At 37.7% G+C, this 21490-nt stretch overlaps 1 protein-coding gene across 1 annotated transcript in view; it reads right to left on the reverse strand.

Annotated features, from left to right (window-relative positions):
• Window positions 1-21490, reverse strand: part of rtknb (rhotekin b) — a 41595-nt gene that overhangs the window by 17727 nt on the left and 2378 nt on the right. Inside the window, exons 2-10 of the mRNA XM_056258336.1 lie at window positions 18584-18783; window positions 18267-18322; window positions 18126-18179; window positions 17916-18033; window positions 17409-17651; window positions 16283-16377; window positions 15980-16086; window positions 15755-15883; window positions 15343-15505 (exon numbers count right to left, since the gene is read on the reverse strand). Coding sequence (XP_056114311.1) covers window positions 15343-15505; window positions 15755-15883; window positions 15980-16086; window positions 16283-16377; window positions 17409-17651; window positions 17916-18033; window positions 18126-18179; window positions 18267-18322; window positions 18584-18783 — 1165 coding nt within the window. The remainder of the gene's footprint in view (window positions 1-15342; window positions 15506-15754; window positions 15884-15979; window positions 16087-16282; window positions 16378-17408; window positions 17652-17915; window positions 18034-18125; window positions 18180-18266; window positions 18323-18583; window positions 18784-21490) is intronic.

Consider the following 21490-nt stretch of genomic DNA (forward strand, 5'->3'; position numbering starts at 1 on the left):
AAAAATTGCTTTCATGAGGCCTAGGCTTCACTGTTCACTCTAAAATGTAATACAGCTTTGATAAAAAAAAAAAAAAAAAAAATTATATTATGTTAAATGGGAAAAAATGGGTCATAATTATTGCATAAATATTAATTATAAATCATGAAATATCTCAAAACACCAAAAAAGAAAAAATTATGATTTTTTTTTTTTTAAATATGAATCCTGCCCTTTGGGTCCATTTGGACCCGAACACCCCAAGTGTGATTGTTAAACGAACAACCCCAGAGGGTTAAAGCTACAGTAGCCAGTTAGTAAACAAGCTGCCTCTTGTCCTTAAAGAGATAGTTCACCCAAAAATAAAAATTCTGTCATTATTTACTCACTCTAATGTTGTTCCAAACCTGTATTAATTTCTTTCTTCTGTTGAAAATTAAAGTTATTTGGAAGAATGTGGCTAACCAAACAGTTGCTGGTCCCCATTGACTTCCATAGTAGGAAAACATATACTATGGAAGTCACTGGAGTACAGCAACTGTTTGTTTAGCCACATTCTTCCAAAAAACTTTTATTTTCAACAGAAGAAAGAAACTTATTTGGGTTTAAAACAACTTGAGAGAGTAAATGATGACAATTAAAATGTTTGGGAGAACTATCCCTTTAATGTTAATAAAACAACAAAACACAAAGAGGAAATCACTCACTGCTCTTGACTGAGAACTTTAGTAGTAGCTTTAATAATAATCAATATATAATTTATACAGTGAAGTCTATGCTGTGTTTTATTTTCGTATTTGTTCATTTAGCCTAATTACTTTCTTCAATGCTACTGGTAAATACCCCTACTGTAGCTGAAAAAATAAAGCACTGTTTATTTCATTTGTATATTAAGTTGTGTATGCTTAATGTGTATCTTTGTTCCTAATTCTTAATAACAAAGAAAATAATGATAAAGATTTTTATCTTCGCCACTTTGGCCTAAATGTCTGCCATTCTTTTTTCTTTTGTTACCTATAAGGCTTCTTTTTTTTAAATAGGGACATTAGTTTGGCTGTAATGCTCAGTCACTTGCAAAATAGTAAAACCAACATGAAAAAGAATCGTGATAAAATCGTTAATCGTGATTTTCCTGAAAAAAATCGTGATCTGATATTTTTGCCATATCGCCCACCCCTAACAGGATGTTCCAAAAAATATTTTCTACATTCAAAAAGGCGTTATTATTTACTAGGGGTGAAAATTGCTCTGTGTCAAATAAATTTACAAATGTTACATACATAGTGTGTAAAATATTCAAAAAGATGAACTCCAAAACTGTTTCTGCTTGTGCAACAGGTAAGTGACAGCTATGTGATTTTAGACCCATCTGTACTTTCTTTATAAAAAAAATCAAATCAAAATCAAAATCAAATCATATATATTTTTTAAAATGAATCATACACAATACTCCAGAAGTTATACAATAAGGCATGTGTTTAATTCTTCTTGTCTTCATTTCTGTTGTTTAGTGGAACTGAATTATGTTAACAAACCCACCCATTTCTATCAACTGCTGTCAAACCAGAACAAAGAAAGTGTTGTTCTCTGTGACCTGATTCTGTGTAAATCTATGTATTGATTGAGTTTGTAAATACAGGGCAAACTGAGGTGATGCCATGGTAGATAATAGAATGTAAAAAAAAAAAAATGCTACAGTAAAAAAAGGTAATTGCTTAACCTTACCATATAGAGTGATTATATATAATATATATAATAATGTATATATAAAATATATACTATACTCGTCTAAAATACTGTACAAAATTGGGCTTTTGAAAGGAGAATTATGAATATCATATAACCTACAGTGAAAATCTGACAATGTACTTACAAAAAAAATATCACAATGTTTTTCTAACATTTATTGTTTAAAAATATATTAAATAATTAATTAAAGAGTCATCTTATAATGTACATTGAAAAACATTAAAAGGATGGAATATAGCAGCACAATTAGCTAAATACCCACTTTAGGACTAAAATGCATTTTTGTTTCTGCCACAAAAAAATTGAATAAAATAAAACGGGTAATTGCGACTTTATCTCACAATTCTGACTTTATTTCTTGAGTTTATATCTTGCAATTCAGACAACAATTCTCAGAATTGTGAGTTATAAACTCACAACTGCGAGAAATAAAGTCAGAATTGTGATATATAAGCTCGCAACTGTGAGAAAAAAATCTTGCAAATTTCTCGCAATCGCAAGTTTATATCTCGTAATATGTGTCACAGTTGTGTCCTCGTCTCCGTCTGCCTTCCTGCAACCCACTGTGACAATATGACTAGAATTGTGAGATATAAAATCGCATTTGCGAGGTGAAAAAAAAAAAAAAAGTCAGAATGTGTTAAGTTGCAATTACCTTTTTTATTCCGTGGCGGAAACAAGCTTCTGTAGTAATCACAACAGGCAGGGTTTTTTTTTACTGAAATTTTAACAGGACTATTGTACTGTGGTTTGTACAACAAAATCAGCATCTTATTAAAAACTATTTCTTTATCATGTTACAGTGTGTTGAGTAAGCAAAAACTGTTAATCAAGCATAACATGATGATTAATTCCAACACTTTTTTTAGGGGGGGAAACTATTTCCTTGAAATGTTTAAAATGAAAACTTCCTTGTAAAATTGTGTTATTCCAGTAGTGTTCTATTAAAACCTGTTTTGCCACATCTAATGCATTATCTCTGTTGATCACCCATTTTAACACATCCACCCACATCTATCTGTGTTTCTCTTTTGTTCAAGAATATAACTTGGTTTCCAAGATGCCAAAATCTGTTGAGTGAAGGGTCGATAGTGCACGGTTGGCTAACTGGCAATATGTTTGTATATTTCCGAATGCAGCATTACTGAAATCATTGTGGGCGAAATGGTATTTCGGAATCGAAAGGAAAGTTCAAAAGTGAATCTCTAAGGGTGTAAAATTCATTTGATTCCTTCTGATACAACAGCGACAATCTTAAAATATGACTTTTATATGAATAACTCGATTAAATAATCAATTGTGATGGACAATATTTGAAAAGAATAGACACGCTTAATTGCAAAATGGATTGCTATGAAATTATCTAATTGATTGACAACACTTATATTATAATTCGTATAAAACTTAATCTGATTTTGTGATATAGAAGTAACACTCTAAATTCTTGATCACTCATTGTTTGCATTGCACTCTTGTATTTCAAGTGGCCTATACGTTCAGGAATGCAAAGCAGTGCTGAACAAGTATGCCATTGTTCTTTGTCTTAGGTTTTGGTATAAGATAGTTTTGGGGAAGCTTTCTTTGCAGTTCCTGAATCAAATTCATATATTGACAGCCAACGAATAATGAATACATTTCATAGCAATCGATTATGCTTGCCCATTCTTTTTAAATATTGTCCATCACAATTATTTAATGGAATCGTTCATTCTTTCTTTCTAAAATCGAGCCTTTTCTCTCTTTTTAAGACTTTGAAAGAGCAATTCATGTTTTTATATCATCATGCTACTGAACTGAGGAATGAATGCCACTTCCTTGGCCCGTCTCCAGTTGGTCCAATATGCGTCAACAAGACTCTTAATGGGCCACTTATATTACTTCTGTGTTAGCATCATTGCTGTTGCAATGTTTCTATTATTTAATAAATCTAAATTATGGGATGGATTAATGCTTCGTTGCTTCATAGGCAATTCTTCACATTTGAAAACCAAGTCTTGCTAACTTATCTAATACAGTTTCATGCATGAATATCTGAAGGGGGACAAGCAGAGTTATAAGGCAATTACTAATTTTCATTCTATGATCATGAGGTAAAAAGTTTATTTCGATTGTCCACTTTAGACATTCTACTAACTATAAGTTACTTTGCAACTACACGTCAACTAACTCTCATCAGAGTATTAGTAGACTTTTAGCTTAGGGTTTGGGTTAGTAGAATAAGTTTACATGTAGTTACAAAGTTGTCGGTAGAATGTCTGTTGGAGGAGCATCAAAATAAAGTGTTAGCAGATATTAAGCAGACAGTCTACTAATACTCTCAGGGCTTTTTGCTCACCAGCCACTGTGGCTAGTCGTTTTACTGTGGCTAGTTAGTCCAAAGTTACTAGCCACTCACTGGCCACAATTTTGACATTGATACCATGGGGAAAAACTGCCATATATATATATTTGAATATTATCTCATAATTTGGCAGCAGTTTTATTAGGCTGCTGTCACTTTAAGAAATCACGCACGGATGCATTATACTGTTGCATACACATGCATTTTCTTTCTCAACTGTTTATGTTCACTTAAAACATACCGTAATTCCTCAAATAAAGGCCGGGGCCTTTATTTACCTGAACTGCAGATGGTAGCCGGCTTTTATTTGAAGCAGGCTTTTATTAGAGGCAGGCCTTTATTTCTAATTCGCGATCCCCGCCCGCCCGCCAGCCAAGTTTCCATGGTGACGCGTCATGCTTGGCACGTGTTCACCACAGCCAAAATAGCGCTATATGACAGATGTAGCGCTTTTATTTCTAAATATTAACAAACTTGCTTACCATGTCATCAACTATCTTCTATTCTGAATCTCAAATCCGTGTGAGTGAGTTTGTTTTGTCGTTTAAAACCCTTTATAAATGATCTTGATCTGTAACGTGAGATGGGCACCGCAGTTCGGAGATTCCTGTTGTATTTGTTAAGTTACAGCGCGTGAATTCTTCAGTTTCTCCCGAAATACATGAAAGTAAGTGGCCGGTGAACTGGGAGAAGAATAGAGTAAACTTTATAGTTACTTACACTGTGTATCTGATATGAATAAAACACGTCGCCAAATATATTTGAATGGATTGTTATTGCTGCTTCCATAGACACCATTGTGTATTTTACAAACTATAAATTTATTGTTTTGCTATAAATCATATCTATTTAAATGTCTGAAACCTAAAATAAACATGTGGTTAAAAACACTTAATAGTTGTGATATATGACAAGCGCTGAGTGTACAATCATTTAAAGTGTACCTATTCACACTATTTTTTCCCCGGCCTTAATTTGAGACCGGCCTTTATTTGTCCGCGTTGACCACGCCCCCGGCCACTATCAGAGGCCCGGCGTTTATTTGAATACCGGTCTTTATTTGAGGAATTACGGTAAGTGACTGTTTTCACGTGAATACTCGCCGAGACCGGCATTTTGACATTATTTGCAGCGAAAAAGAACTCAATTTAGTACTGAGAGGCGGCTTTACGTGCACACACGTAAATGATGTGCAATATGCACAATCCCACGCTGAAATTCAAACCCTGTAACACCAAAAATATTCCTCCGGAGCAAACGAAACAAGTGAGTGAGGGGAGGCGGGTGTGTGTGAGGAAGCAGATATTTCAATATCGATATGTATCAAAATCAATATTTTTGACAACATTGCTCTTAGTTTATTATTTCAGATGCCTTTTTAAAAGACTACAATTGAAAAATATATATATCATATACAAAATTCAGTGACTGCGTTATACGTCACTGCTGAAATCCACCTGCATTTGGCGGATTGGCGGGTGTAAATGTCAAGTCCTGACTACTCTAATGAGAGTTAGTTGACATGTAGTTGCAAAATTACGTATAGTCTAATGTGGACCATCAAAATAAAGTGTTACAACTTTTTAAATAAATGCATGACCGAAACTATGCGGTAGCAACACTAAACAGCAAAGTAAACACCCCCAAATGAAACTATGAGCTGGAACATTCTGTCAGGTTGATGTCACCTACAGCAACAATGCAGTCTATACATCAGGCATTGCTGAAATATTTTGAAGACAATATTTAAAAAGAATTCAGGTGATTGTCAAAATTAGTGACACCTGATTTTAGTAGCCACTGGGAATCTAACATTTACAACGTTCAGTAACATTCCTTGTCAAGTTTAAAACCCTCACACTACTTTGACAAAGGGAAAATATCTTCACCTTCATCTGAGGCTTAACAACAGACAAAGGATTTAAACAGGGTATATGACAGGAAAAGTCACACTCAAAAAACATAGACATTTTGTAACAAGCATTGCATCAAGTTGGATTAACAAACGTCTGCTAAAAAAAACTAGAACAAATCCATTCAAACTAACTATTGAAGGGATAGTTCAGCCAAAAATAGTTTTATTTTCAGTTATGATGCATGAAACAAAACACACACACACACACACACACACACACATATTTATATACAGTATATTAGAATGATTCCTGAAGGATCATGTGACACTGAAAACTGGAGTAAAAATGCTGAAAATTCAGCTTTGATTACAGGAATAAATTATAGTTTACTATATATTCACATAGAAAACAGCTATTTTAAACTGTAATAACATTTCACTCTTCTCCTAGCAACGCTAGGAGAGAAACATGAGAGAGTTTGATCCGGATAGAGATTGCGCCATACATCATATATAGCCCCAAGTCAGTCCTTCCTTGACTCCGAATAGCTGCTGCTTTTGATTTAGGAGATTTTTTTGGAGGATCTATTCTTAAGAGGATCTAGAACTAGATTAAAGTCACCTCCAAAAATACAGTTGGCCTTAACAGTAGCTAATCTTAATAGTAATTTACTAAAAAAGATTGGATCATCATGGTTTAGACCATATTTACCAAGGTTATATTTTATGTTATATTAATTGATTGACAACACATATTATCATTTGTATGAAACTTAATCTGATTTTGTGATATAGAAGTAACACTCTAAATTCTTGATCACTCATTGTTTGCATTGCACTCTTGTATTTCAAGTGGCCTATACGTTCAGGAATGCAAAGCAGTGCTGAACAAGTACGCCATTGTTCTTTGTCTTAGGTTTTGGTATAAGATAGTTTTGGGGAAGCTTTCTTATGAATGCAGTTCCTGAATCAAATTCATATATTGACAGCCAACGAATAATGAATACATTTCATATCAATCGATTATGCTTGCCCATTCTTTTCAAATATTGTCCATCACAATTATTTAATGGAATCGTTCATTCTTTCTTTCTAAAATCGAGCCTTTTCTCTCTTTTTAAGACTTTGAAAGAGCAATTCATGTTTTTATATCATCATGCTACTGAACTGAGGAATGAATGCCACTTCCTTGGCCCGTCTCCAGTTGGTCCAATATGCGTCAACAAGACTCTTAATGGGCCACTTATATTACTTCTGTGTTAGCATCATTGCTGTTGCAATGTTTCTATTATTTAATAAATCTAAATTATGGGATGGATTAATGCTTCGTTGCTTCATAGGCAATTCTTCACATTTGAAAACCAAGTCTTGCTAACTTATCTAATACAGTTTCATGCATGAATATCTGAAGGGGGACAAGCAGAGTTATAAGGCAATTACTAATTTTCATTCTATGATCATGAGGTAAAAAGTTTATTTCGATTGTCCACTTTAGACATTCTAACTATAAGTTACTTTGCAACTACACGTCAACTAACTCTCATCAGAGTATTAGTAGACTTTTAGCTTAGGGTTTGGGTTAGTAGAATAAGTTTACATGTAGTTACAAAGTTGTCGGTAGAATGTCTGTTGGAGGAGCATCAAAATAAAGTGTTAGCAGATATTAAGCAGACAGTCTACTAATACTCTCAGGGCTTTTTGCTCACCAGCCACTGTGGCTAGTCGTTTTACTGTGGCTAGTTAGTCCAAAGTTACTAGCCACTCACTGGCCACAATTTTGACATTGATACCATGGGGAAAAACTGCCATATATATATATTTGAATATTATCTCATAATTTGGCAGCAGTTTTATTAGGCTGCTGTCACTTTAAGAAATCACGCACGGATGCATTATACTGTTGCATACACATGCATTTTCTTTCTCAACTGTTTATGTTCACTTAAAACATAAGTGACTGTTTTCACGTGAATACTCGTCGAGACCGGCATTTTGACATTATTTGCAGCGAAAAAGAACTCAATTTAGTACTGAGAGGCGGCTTTACGTGCACACACGTAAATGATGTGCAATATGCACAATCCCACGCTGAAAGTCAAACCCTGTAACACCAAAAATATTCCTCCGGAGCAAACGAAACAAGTGAGTGAGGGGAGGCGGGTGTGTGTGAGGAAGCAGATATTTCAATATCGATATGTATCAAAATCAATATTTTTGACAACATTGCTCTTAGTTTATTATTTCAGATGCCTTTTTAAAAGACTACAATTGAAAAATATATATATCATATACAAAATTCAGTGACTGCGTTATACGTCACTGCTGAAATCCACCTGCATTTGGCGGATTGGCGGGTGTAAATGTCAAGTCCTGACTACTCTAATGAGAGTTAGTTGACATGTAGTTGCAAAATTACGTATAGTCTAATGTGGACCATCAAAATAAAGTGTTACAACTTTTTAAATAAATGCATGACCGAAACTATGCGGTAGCAACACTAAACAGCAAAGTAAACACCCCCAAATGAAACTATGAGCTGGAACATTCTGTCAGGTTGATGTCACCTACAGCAACAATGCAGTCTATACATCAGGCATTGCTGAAATATTTTGAAGACAATATTTAAAAAGAATTCAGGTGATTGTCAAAATTAGTGACACCTGATTTTAGTAGCCACTGGGAATCTAACATTTACAACGTTCAGTAACATTCCTTGTCAAGTTTAAAACCCTCACACTACTTTGACAAAGGGAAAATATCTTCACCTTCATCTGAGGCTTAACAACAGACAAAGGATTTAAACAGGGTATATGACAGGAAAAGTCACACTCAAAAAACATAGACATTTTGTAACAAGCATTGCATCAAGTTGGATTAACAAACGTCTGCTAAAAAATAACTAGAACAAATCCATTCAAACTAACTATTGAAGGGATAGTTCAGCCAAAAATAGTTTTATTTTCAGTTATGATGCATGAAACAAAACACACACACACACACACACACACACACATATATATATATACAGTATATTAGAATGATTCCTGAAGGATCATGTGACACTGAAAACTGGAGTAAAAATGCTGAAAATTCAGCTTTGATTACAGGAATAAATTATAGTTTACTATATATTCACATAGAAAACAGCTATTTTAAACTGTAATAACATTTCACTCTTCTCCTAGCAACGCTAGGAGAGAAACATGAGAGAGTTTGATCCGGATAGAGATTGCGCCATACATCATATATAGCCCCAAGTCAGTCCTTCCTTGACTCCGAATAGCTGCTGCTTTTGATTTAGGAGATTTTTTTGGAGGATCTATCCTTAAGAGGATCTAGAACTAGATTAAAGTCACCTCCAAAAATACAGTTGGCCTTAACAGTAGCTAATCTTAATAGTAATTTACTAAAAAAGATTGGATCATCATGGTTTAGACCATATTTACCAAGGTTATATTTTCCCTGTTCAACTCACATTCAACAATTACATATCTCCCAGTATTATCAGAGTGTGCATTAATCAGGTTAAATTGTAACTATTTGTGAATTAATATGTTATGTGGGTGAGGAAGGATGAACCCAATAGCAGACAGTAGTCAAGGCAACACGATTTATTAAACAAATAACCGGGAAAACAAAGCCCACGAGGGGGCAAAACAAGACAGGACTACGGTGACTTACTAGACAACGACACTGACAAAACACTAGAAAACAAACAACACTTCAAGAGAAACTAACAAAGACTAGACTTTCAATAACTATCAAAGACAAGACTTTCACAGGGTACTCACAAGCAACATTTGGCAATGAACCGACACAAGACAGCAAACACAAGGGGATAAAATAAGGAGACTAATCAAGACATAACAGGTGACATGGGTGAAGCAATAAAGACTGAATCAGGATAACAAGGGGGCGGGGTTAAGAGACGAGACAACACAAGCACATGGCCATGACAATCGGCCATGCGCTTGTACACAAAACATTGGTTCTGTCATGATCCTGCCACAAGACCAGGAATAATCAATAACATGATGGCAGAATCATGACAGAACCCCCACTTTAAGGAGCGGCTACCAGACGCTCCTCAAAGGGACACTAAGCACAAGACAAGACGGAACGAGACATTGACAAAAACCAACAAAACATGGAAAACACTAAAAGCGGCATACATGAATAAACAATAACGGGGTTAGGGTGAAACATCAAAAACAACATACAAGGCAAAGGAGGTGGAGGAAACACAGAGTTCATGGGGGGTGGTCCAGGGTGGATGGGAGGACTGGGGGTCTTGGGTCCATGGGATGAGGGCTGAGGACAAGAACTCAGGGCAGGTCTGGCGGAAGACACACGAGGACGAGACTTGGGCGGAACAGTCCGGGGTCTGGTGGAGACAGGGACGAACGGGGAAACAGTCCGGGGGCTGGTGGAGACAGGGACGAACGGGGAAACAGTCCGGGGGCTGGTGGAGACCGGGACGAACGGGGAAACAGTCCGGGGGCTGGTGGAGACCGGGACGAACGGGGAAACAGTCGGGGATGCTGCAGCAACAGACTCAGACACAGGGGACACAGAGGACACGGAGGATGAGGTAACGGGACTTCTGACGGGGGACATGGCAGGTGACAGGGCAGGACTGGGTGTAGCGCTCACGGCGACAGGCTCGGGAGCAGCGCTCACAGGACCAAGCGTGGGTCTGATGCTCACTGTGGCAGGCGTGGGGGCTGCGCTCTCAGGAACCGGATCGAGTGCAGTGCTCACAGGGACAGGACCAGGTGCAGCGCTCACGGAGACATGCGTGGGTGCTGCGCTCACCGTGACAGGCTCGGGTGTTGAGGACAAGGCAGGACAGACCGGTTCAAGGATTTTGACAAGATTTGACAAATAATTAGCTAAAGCCTCAGCGGCAATGACAACAGGACTGCTTCTGCAGCTTGATCGGCCGCAGCTCTCACAGCAGCTGACTTGGGATCGGCGCTCGCTGGAGCGGGCTCTGGGACGGCGCTCGCTGGAGCGGGCTCTGGGACGGCGCTCGTTGGAGCGGGCTCTGGGACGGCGCTCGCTGGAGCGGGCTCTAGGACGGCGCTCGTTGGAGCGGGCTCTGGGACGGCGCTCGCTGGAGCGGGCTCTGGGACGGCACTCGCTGGAGCGGGCTCTGGGGAAGACAGAGACGGAGGACAAGAGGCTCCCTTCTTCCTCTTCTTCTTCCTGGGTCGCGGTGCAGAGGACGTAGCCGGGCTTGTGACCAGTTGCGGAAGCACAGCAGGGACTGCAGTCTCAGTGGAAGAGGACTCCGAAGTCGACTCCCACGACAGCCGTCTCTCTCGTTTGCCGAGTAGACCTTCGGGTCCGGATGACGTCACGGGAGTGGAACCAGCTTGATTCCCCTGGGAAACGACGCCTAGGACACGACCCTCCGGAATCACTGGCAGCTTGACTGGTGGTGAAGACAAGATGGACCCCCGGGACTCTCTCCTTGATAAACAATCCACCACATCAGCGAACGAATGGCAAACCAGGCTTTCCCGTTCAGCCAGGGGTGGAGGAGAGTTGAGACCCGCAATGAGGTAGCGGTTTAGGAGGTGATCAGGCAGGAAAAACCTCCTCTCGTTGGCGACCCGGGCATACTCACACAATGATAACTCTCCCTTGGAGGGAATCGGGAGTTTGCCCCTCTTAGAGTCAGCGATGGTCCTGTGCCACCAATCCTTAAGATCATCAAGGTTATGCCTGACATAAGAGGACGTAATGTCTACTGGGTTCGGTTCTGGTCGGTTCATTCTGTTATGTGGGTGAGGAAGGATGAACCCAATAGCAGACAGTAGTCAAGGCAACACGATTTATTAAACAAATAACCGGGAAAACAAAGCCCACGAGGGGGCAAAACAAGACAGGACTACGGTGACTTACTAGACAACGACACTGACAAAACACTAGAAAACAAACAACACTTCAAGAGAAACTAACAAAGACTAGACTTTCAATAACTATCAAAGACAAGACTTTCACAGGGTACTCACAAGTAACATTTGGCAATGAACCGACACAAGACAGCAAACACAAGGGGATAAAATAAGGAGACTAATCAAGACATAACAGGTGACATGGGTGAAGCAATAAAGACTGAATCAGGATAACAAGGGGGCGGGGTTAAGAGACGAGACAACACAAGCACATGGCCATGACAATCGGCCATGCGCTTGTACACAAAACATTGGTTCTGTCATGATCCTGCCACAAGACCAGGAATAATCAATAACATGATGGCAGAATCATGACATAATAATGCTACACCTCGACCACTAGATGAGAATGATGAGTAATAGACCTGACCAACCCATTCTCTCTAGAGTTTTCTATGCGCCTGATCTGTAAGATGAGTCTCCTGAATAAAAGCTATATCAGTGTTAACCCTTTTCAAATATGCAAGCACATTCTTTCTTTTAACTGGATTATGACCTTTAAACGTGACCTTTAAAGTAACCGTGTAGGTCTCCATTAACATAATGTAGTGCCATTACATGATGTGAAAGGTACATCTCGTTGCGTGAAGAATAAAAACCAAAAATAAGTCACCCGAGCTAAATTTTTTAAAGCTGCAGTAGGGAGTTTTGAGAAAACGTTGACTTAGCCTGAAAATTTGAACAAGCACAACTTACAGGACCCACCCCCTTGCTCTCTGCTGCGCTACAGCCCTCCCTCCACAGCTCGTCCTCCACAGTGGAGCCTGTCGTGAACGCGCAGGCTAGTAAACAGGGCCACCGATGACGGCGGATAAAAAGTTATATGGCACATTCACTAATAGGGACTAAACGTCAATAATATGCTTTACATTGACTATGGCCTGCCCATATTTTGACTACAAACTTGGTCCTCAAATCATTATGTATTTTCCAATAGCCTACATGTAACTTTATAACGTTGCACTCTTTCTATAAGTTATAAATAGCTAATAAGATAACGTTAATATAACGGTAACTAACGTTACAGTATGTAAGTAATTATTCTAGCGATATATAATGCTAGATAAGGTGTGCTAGTACATTATTTCAGCAACATGACAAGCCAGTGAATTAGCAGGTTTCAATTGTTGCTTAGCAGAGTGCGTGACATTTTATCTACATGTTATGCGGCTAGAGTTTTGACACCGAGTCAATGGGCTCTGTGTAATTCTTTCTTTTTCGCTTGTTTATCGTCATCAGTCTTTTTCCTTTTACCTCTGTTTTATGAGCAGGTGTCACTCGAGAATTGGCAGTTTAGGTTGTTTCTCCGTCATAAGCACAGCTGCAGCACGCCGGCAATCTTGAGTTTGAACGACGGCTCGCGCTGTGCAAGAGAGGGGTGTGATCAGCGTGTACACGAGCGTGATTGACACTGCTAAGACATTCCTCCTGGCTCTGATTGGTTGTTTCTGACCGGGAGTGTGTATTTCTTGCAAATGGCAATAGGACCACTGGGAGGAGCCAGAGGAGCTTGATTTTTACACAGATTGTCTGTCTCATATTCTACTGTCAGGACATAATGACAGTTTTAGCAAATACATTTTTTCAAAAGTTACCTACAGCAGCTTTAACTTCAAAAAAAAAAAAAAAGGCAAATTATAGAGTCTGTAACGATACTTCACCTTCCACATCTTCGCCCATTACTGGTTAGCGTGTCGAGGTTGTTAGCTTCGGGAGTGTTGCTAATTGGTCGTGTTTTACGTCCTTTTCGGCGTAAATTGTGTTCTGCCATAAACAATAATACATTTCCAGATACTTAATAGACTCAAAATTCTTCCAGTCAGGGAGATTAATTAAGGATTTTCGACGAATTATATAGCCAATCAGAGGAGCTCACTAAAGCACGTCTATCCTCACTGCTTTATCTCATGATACCTCAAGTGTACTGTTATTTTTCTGTAAAACACGAAAGAACAAATTAAGAGGATGCTTTTTCCTCATACAATGACAGTTCAACATGACTGCAGCTGTTTCAGTAATCACAGCTCCAAACATCCTGAACTAGTTGTATGGATAAGCCTGAAGATTCTTCAAAATATTAAAATGTCAACGACAAAAGTCATATAAGCCGAATTTCAATTTGGTTTCCTCAGTTTAAGTTCAGCGCACCTTTTTTTAAATGCATGACAGTTGACCCTATTTATTTACGGTTTGTTGTACTTTAAATCCCATGCTCTTGTTCTCCTCCATCAGTTAATCAGCCTTTAAGAATGATTAGGGAAAAATCCAGTTTGGTAGGTTTTTTCTATGTCAGTAATGATAACACTTGTCCTTCAAGCGCATCAGTTCCTCATTCCCAAAAAAGTGGCCATGCAAGTAAGAATGCAAACACGTGCAATTGCACGTTTACATTTATGCAATTATTACTTGTTTATCACCCCTAAAAAAGATCCCTGTTCTACCTTTTTATTCCATTATCATTTTCTCAGGCCAAACTGTTATAAAACTAAAACCATATCTAACTGTCATAGTCAGTGTACCTATAACAATAAAGGTGTATTGTGTTCAAAGGCGCTCTTTGCTTATTTCGCTAAGGAACTTAAAAAAGCGGTAATGCAACAATAAGTCTAGTCATTCTAGTTTTCACCTTCTCAGAAATAAATGCAGATTTCACAATAGAAAAGTCAGGCCTAACTGGTCTCAAAAATATGTCGCCAGAGCGCCGCTCAATCAGACTCTAAGAAAACAAGCCTGTATTCCTTTCAAAGTTCAAGGTCACGTGTAAAAATTCTTGCACGTGCAATACATTTGAAACTTTCACTAATTTTTTAGTCAATAAGTGAGACTTCCTCTCATTTGTGTTTCTCTGGTGAAACACAGTGGCCCCTCCAGCAAAATAAATCCATTTCTAATCGCTAAACTTAAAAAAATAAAATTAAAATGGCCTTACTAAGAAGGTAAACGAGCCTTGCATATTGAACTTTAGATTGAACTTCCCATAAATACAGAAAATAATTTAGCATTATGCAATTACATAAGACTACATAAAGAGTATACACTAAATAAGTATAATGTGAATTTTGCATCCGATGACCCCTTTAAGAGTGAGATTATCTGTGTCTGCAGCAAACACTGTGTTGAGTGACGGAGACAGTGTTGTTTGCAAAACGTGACAAAAAGGAATTTTGTTCCTTTGCCCCTACAATAAGGAAATCTGCATAGTGATGAGGGACAGAGCTATGATTTTCTTTTCAGGATTTCCTTATGGACATACCGGAGGTTGCATGTCAGCAAATGTTGTTGAAGTTTTTAATCATTACGAATTAGAGCTGTCAATTAATCCTACAAAGATAACATGAAATTATATATATATATATACATATATATACACAGATAGATAGATGGATGGATGGATGGATGGATAGATAGATAGATATCTGCAGATTTCTACCATTCTAGGAAGCTCTGGTACTTACTCATGTCATAGAAATGCTGCCAGAAGGCTTCCATCCAGCAATGTGTGTCTTCAGGTGTGCGCGTGACAATTGTGTAAGTGTTTTTTTCGCCACACTGGTTGGTTATGGTGATACTTTGAGTATGTAGAGCCGGATCTCTCTCTGTGGCACGCACACGAGTTTCCTAAAGCAAGTATACACACATACTTGGTTTCAGGTGTAAACAACAAATTCTGCATTTCATAAGCAGTAGCATGTAGGGACCATGTAGTAAGCAACTTTTAAAACCATGTATGCTGTAATACTGGACTGAAAGACACGTGCAGCACGTTTCACAGCCTTTTACTGGAATTACTCACATAACATAACATGAACTAAATCCCCTCTGTTGACTAAAAGATGCCACTACAACTGATGCATTGATAATCCTCACCTTATTAATGGGAATAGTAAACACTGGTGTCTCTAAAGAGTCTGTATCATTTTGCTGCTGGTAACACTTCAAAACAGATCCATTCAGGACCCCGTAGACGTCTCTCCAGTCCTCAGGATTGGTCTCTGACTAGGGTACAAAAATACATGAAAGCTGAATGAATAGGGAATTGGAAAATTATGTTCATTTATTTTTAATTACAATAATAAATTATTTCTTACATACCCGAATTCTGAGTTTTCCACACATGACGTCTTGAGTCATACAGTGAGGCTGAGCCACAAGCTGACAGCACACATTACCATAGAGAGGCAACCAGAACGAAGAGTCCTCTGAAATACAGATGAAAACAAATAACAAAACGAGAACGAGATGGTTAGAGATCTATTTAGATTTAAATTAACTTTTTTTTTACAGATCCTAGATTTTCATTGTATTCTCAGATTTTTGGACCTCGTTATACGTAAAACACATATTTAATGGGTTCTGTGAACATTAAAAGTTTTTTTTTTTTTTTTTTTTTTTTACCTGTGTCTGATATAGTCAGGTCATGGGTTCGGAAAGAGTTCTGTACGTGGCACAGGGTCAGAGATGTATGGGCCAGGAGGTGATATTTAGGGCCCCTGAGGACAAGAGCAGTGACAGTGAGCACATTTATTAAGAATTTAAAAGAACAAAATATTCAGTTCTGATAAAACTGCAACATTTAGAACTGACAATAATACATTTTTTGAGTTGATGTACATAAAACAATCAGAAAACTTAATTTGAAAAGAAAATAATCCAACAACACTGTTGTATTTTTAATGAAGTGAAACCTTATAGGAGGTATTTCAAGAAAACATGTCCAGGTCATATTATCAAAGAAAAAAGTAAAAGAATTTTCACTTAAAATTCATATATTTTGCATATATTTTACAAAAAATGTATTAGGCTGTATTTTTGTACATTAAGTACATTCAATATTTTTTTTAGGACAATTAAAACACAGCTGTCCACCCAAATTCTTAATGGCCCAAGATATATTAATTTTGAGTTTGTTTGTAATTTTCAATAGGGTCAATGATGATTCTGTAATGTAATAATAAAAAATAAAATAAAAAGACAGTAAAATAAATACAAATATATAATCACGTATAATCACAATTAAAATAATGAAATAATAAGAATGAAAAGAGATCAATTATTTTTAAGTGGTGCTTTATTCTCATGAAAATAATGTCACAACATTTAATTTTTAATGATTAAAAATATTGGGGGAGAAAAAAATCTTCCAGAGATGTTTTGAAATATGAAAAATGACCCAGACATGTTCTTGGCAGGCTTTATGAGATTCACCCTAAAAATATTTAACTGGTTTCAACATCTCTCTCCATCCATCTCTTTCTTTTTCTCTGCTTTGCTTTTTTGGCCATCATCTCAGACAGACTGAATGTTGAGAAAATAAAAAGTCAAGGTGTGTCTGTCTGTACTGCCAGTCACTACAGATGCATCTGTTTATGTTTGTAAACTGGTTTTGGCAGCCCCATGTGTGAGACTGTTTCAACATTTAACATTTTTCCAGTGTCATGTATCTGTGTGTACACTGTACACAGATACGGTATATAAGATATTTCTCTAGGTGATAGCATATACCGGTATACTGCCACCTCACCGTACAGAAAGAGCGGGCAACAGAACCGGTGATTCTCCTCCGGGTGAACTCCCTCCTCCCGAAACGGTTCTACTGCCATGGGAACTACAGGAAGCTGCTGTCTCCAAAGTTGCCATGAACTTCTTACTGGAGGCACTTCCCAGCCGGCTCAGTCTCCGAGTGGAGAAGCCCGCGCTGAACTCCTCCTCCACACAGCAGCTGTAGAGCTCCACCCGCAGGTCAAAGCCTGGAGGTGCGTCAGTGCTATCAAAACAATATATGAGGACTCAGAAAGGATTTTTGACTTGAAAGATCTTTATTATTTATTTATTTTTTTTAAATTATACATATATAATGATTTATTTTACTATTGGGATTTTTTTTTTTTTGGTCAGAAACAATTCAAAGGCTACACTAATCAAGCATTATCACTAATAAATATGACATGATGAGATATTATGGAAAAAATCAACAAGTGATGCATTCATTTTGGAGAAATAATAGGAAGTAAAAGGAAACGCATCTCACAATATCACTGGTTCATTGAAACAGATGTCTGTGAGCGTCCTGTCCACTATTACGAGATCTGTATCGTGAATCTCTGTGCCCACCTGCAGCAGACAGAACACCGCACACTGGTGCAGCTCTGAACAGAGAAAAGAGGGACAGGAAGACAGAAAAAATTTGAAAAATAACGACAAAAATTACTTTATGGGCATATATATTTGTAAAACCCACCTCCTTTGTTTTTGAAATACTCTGAGTCTTTCCACATGAGAGGAATACGAATATCTGAGGATAAGCAAAGAAACAAAATCAAAGTAAATAAATATAGCCTACATATGGTGAGATGTTCTGTTTTTCTCTGTGTAACCGCACCTGAAATGGCTACTTTTCCAGTACAAGGCAATCGCTCAGACCCTCCATCAGATGACCTGAAACCATTCAATCAATGGATCAAAGGCTCTGTTCCAGACAAAAGCAACATTTGAACTGCACTTATAGCAAAACAATTACAATAGGTAGGCATCATAATGTTATACTTTTTCTTTTATTCTGTTCTTTTAATAACATTTATTATTTAGTTATTCATAATTTATTTGAGCCAGAATCGGAGACAGCATAGGATCCATCCATCCTTCCTCACTCCAACTCGCTATACATCAATACCCCAGCCCAAAGACTCAGAGATATACCTTCGTCCTGCTCTCTGCATAGCCTGGGCTTCCTTCATGCGCTGCAGCTGGGTCATGAGGGCCAGTATGCGGCTGTTGGATGTGAGGAGAGTCTTGGAAGCCTCCAGAGCCTGTTCTCTCTGAGAACATGCAGCTAAAAGCTTACAGGTCCCTTCTCTGATCCTCACCTCCCTCTCGATCTGCCTCTGAACCTCACAGTCCTGCAGATTGATGGAGAAAGAGACAAGAGTAGTCATAACCTTAGACAGTTAACCCAAACCATTAACTGACCGTCTGATGCATATCAAAGCAAACAAACAAACAAAAAAAATGGCAGAAGTTGGCTGATACATCAGTGGGTTTTTTATAGTTTTTTTTAATGGTTTTATGTTAATTCTTATGTATGTAATGTAAATTTTAATTTAATTTTTAGTAATTAATACGTAATCTGCTTTTGTCATTTTATTCATTTAGGTTTAATAGATTTTTAGTTCAGTTTTTATTTATTTCCAGTTAATAATTTTTCGTTTAGATTAAGTTTTTTACCTAATGTTTATATTTTATTGTAGGTTTATATCAAGTAAGAAAGTTTTCAGAAAAGGTTTTAGTGGTTTTAGTTTTAGTTAACGATGTATAGGCCTATATACACTCACCTAAAGGATTATTAGGAACACCACACTAATACTGTGTTTGATTAATACTGTGTTTCGCCTTCAGAACTGCCTTAATTCTACGTGGCATTGATTCAACAAGGTGCTGAAAGCATTCTTTAGAAATGTTGGCCCATATTGATAGGATAGTATTTTGCAGTTGATGGAGATTTGTGGGATGCACATCCAGGGCACGAAGCTCCTGTTCCACCACATCCCAAAGATGCTCTATTGGGTTGAGATCTGGTGACTGTGGGGGCCATTTTAGTGCAGTGAACTCATTGTCATGTTCAAGAAACCAATTTGAAATGATTCGAGCTTTGTGACATGGTGCATTATCCTGCTGGAAGTAGCCATCAGAGGATGGGTACATGGTGGTCATAAAGGGATGGACATGGTCAGAAACAATGCTCAGGTAGGCCGTGGCATTTAAACGATGCCCAATTGGCACTAAGGGGCCTAAAGTGTGCCAAGAAAACATCCCCCACACCATTACACCACCACCACCAGCCTGCACAGTGGTAACAAGGCATGATGGATCCATGTTCTCATTCTGTTTACGCCAAATTCTGACCATCTGAATGTCTCAACAGAAATCGAGACTCATCAGACCAGGCAACATTTTTCCAGTCTTCAACTGTCCAATTTTGGTGAGCTCTTGCAAATTGTAGCCTATTTTCCTATTTGTAGTGGAGATGAGTGGTACCCGGTGGGGTCTTCTGCTGTTGTAGCCCATCCGCCTCAAGGTTGTGTGTGTTGTGGCTTCACAAATGCTTTGCTGCATACCTCGGTTGTAACGAGTGGTTATTTTAGTCAAAGTTGCTCTTCTATCAGCTTGAATCAGTCGGCCCATTCTCCTCTGACCTCTAGCATCAACAAGGCATTTTCGCACACAGGACTGCTGCATACTGGATGTTTTTCCATTTTCACACCATTCTTTGTAAACCCTAGAAATGGTTGTGCGTGAAAATCCCAGTAACTGAGCAGATTGTGAAATACTCAGACCGGCCGGTCTGGCACCAAGAACCATGCCACGCTCAAAATTGCTTAAATCACCTTTCTTTCCCATTCTGACATTCAGTTTGGAGTTCAGGAGATTGTCTTGACCAGGACCACACCCCTAAATGCATTGAAGCAACTGCCATGTGATTGGTTGATTAGATAATTGCATTAATGAGAAATTGAACAGGTGTTCCTAATAATCCTTTAGGTGAGTGTATATATAATATTGAATAATAAAAAATAAATAAAATGCAGCAAGGAAAAGATTATGCTATATGGTCTAAGACCTACTTTACTTTTTGAACTCTCTTTATCTCCGGAAAATCCTCCTCCTAAGCTACACACACACCGACAGCGCTTTCAGTGGGTTTAAGCTTGGATAAGCCATGATCTAAGACTAAGCCCTGAACCTTTTGTCTCATGTAATTAAGTTCAGTTAGGGTGAAGCAATCTGTATGGATATTTAGCTTTACCTCCAGATAGTGCAATTCAGGGTTATTTTTATGTATTTTAAGCCATTTGTATAGATTAGGATGAGACGTGTTGTTAAATGGGGTTAATTTTGTCACATGCCCCAGCTTACTTGAATTAACTCGCTTGTGGAATTGACCTAAAATGAAATTGTTAGTTGCATTTGAATAAACTGTCACTTTAAATATAAATAATATTTGTTGCAATCACTTTCTTAGTGTATATTTAACATCTTAAAAGCAGTGCTGTTATAATGTTATAATTAAAGATAGTTTTCGTTAACTGAAATAAAGCTGCTTGAAATAAAATAAAATATAAACATCAGATTAAAAACTTAAGCTTTAAAACTTAACAAAATAAGAAATGTTGCCTTGGCAACTAATTAAAACACATAGTGGGAGTTGAAGTACTAAAACCGCAAAAAAAAAAAAAAACATATATATATATATATAAATTAAAAGCTAAATTAAATAGAAATAACTAAAAACAACAAAAACTATTTAAAATGACAAAAGAATTTATCAAAATTACTAAAGCCAAAATTAAAACTGAAATATAAAAATAAAAGCCAATTCAAAATACGAATACTCTAATAGTACATAAAAAAATACTAAAATAACTCGCCACTGAGATTCTTCCTAATGTGCCAGAAAAACCTCAGCCTCGTAACACACACTCGAGAGCTCTGAAAACATTCAGCCTGCAAGAAACACAAAGAGCTAAACGGCGCTAAAACAAAAACCCTCTGTTTTTTTTCAATTTCTGTACTCATTCTAAGTTTATGGTCTGCATATAGTGAGCCAGT

The sequence above is a fragment of the Rhinichthys klamathensis genome, unplaced genomic scaffold (genome assembly GCF_029890125.1).
Source record: "Rhinichthys klamathensis goyatoka isolate OS25496 unplaced genomic scaffold, OSU_Roscu_1.1 h1tg000150l_1, whole genome shotgun sequence".
NCBI lineage: Eukaryota > Metazoa > Chordata > Actinopteri > Cypriniformes > Leuciscidae > Rhinichthys > Rhinichthys klamathensis.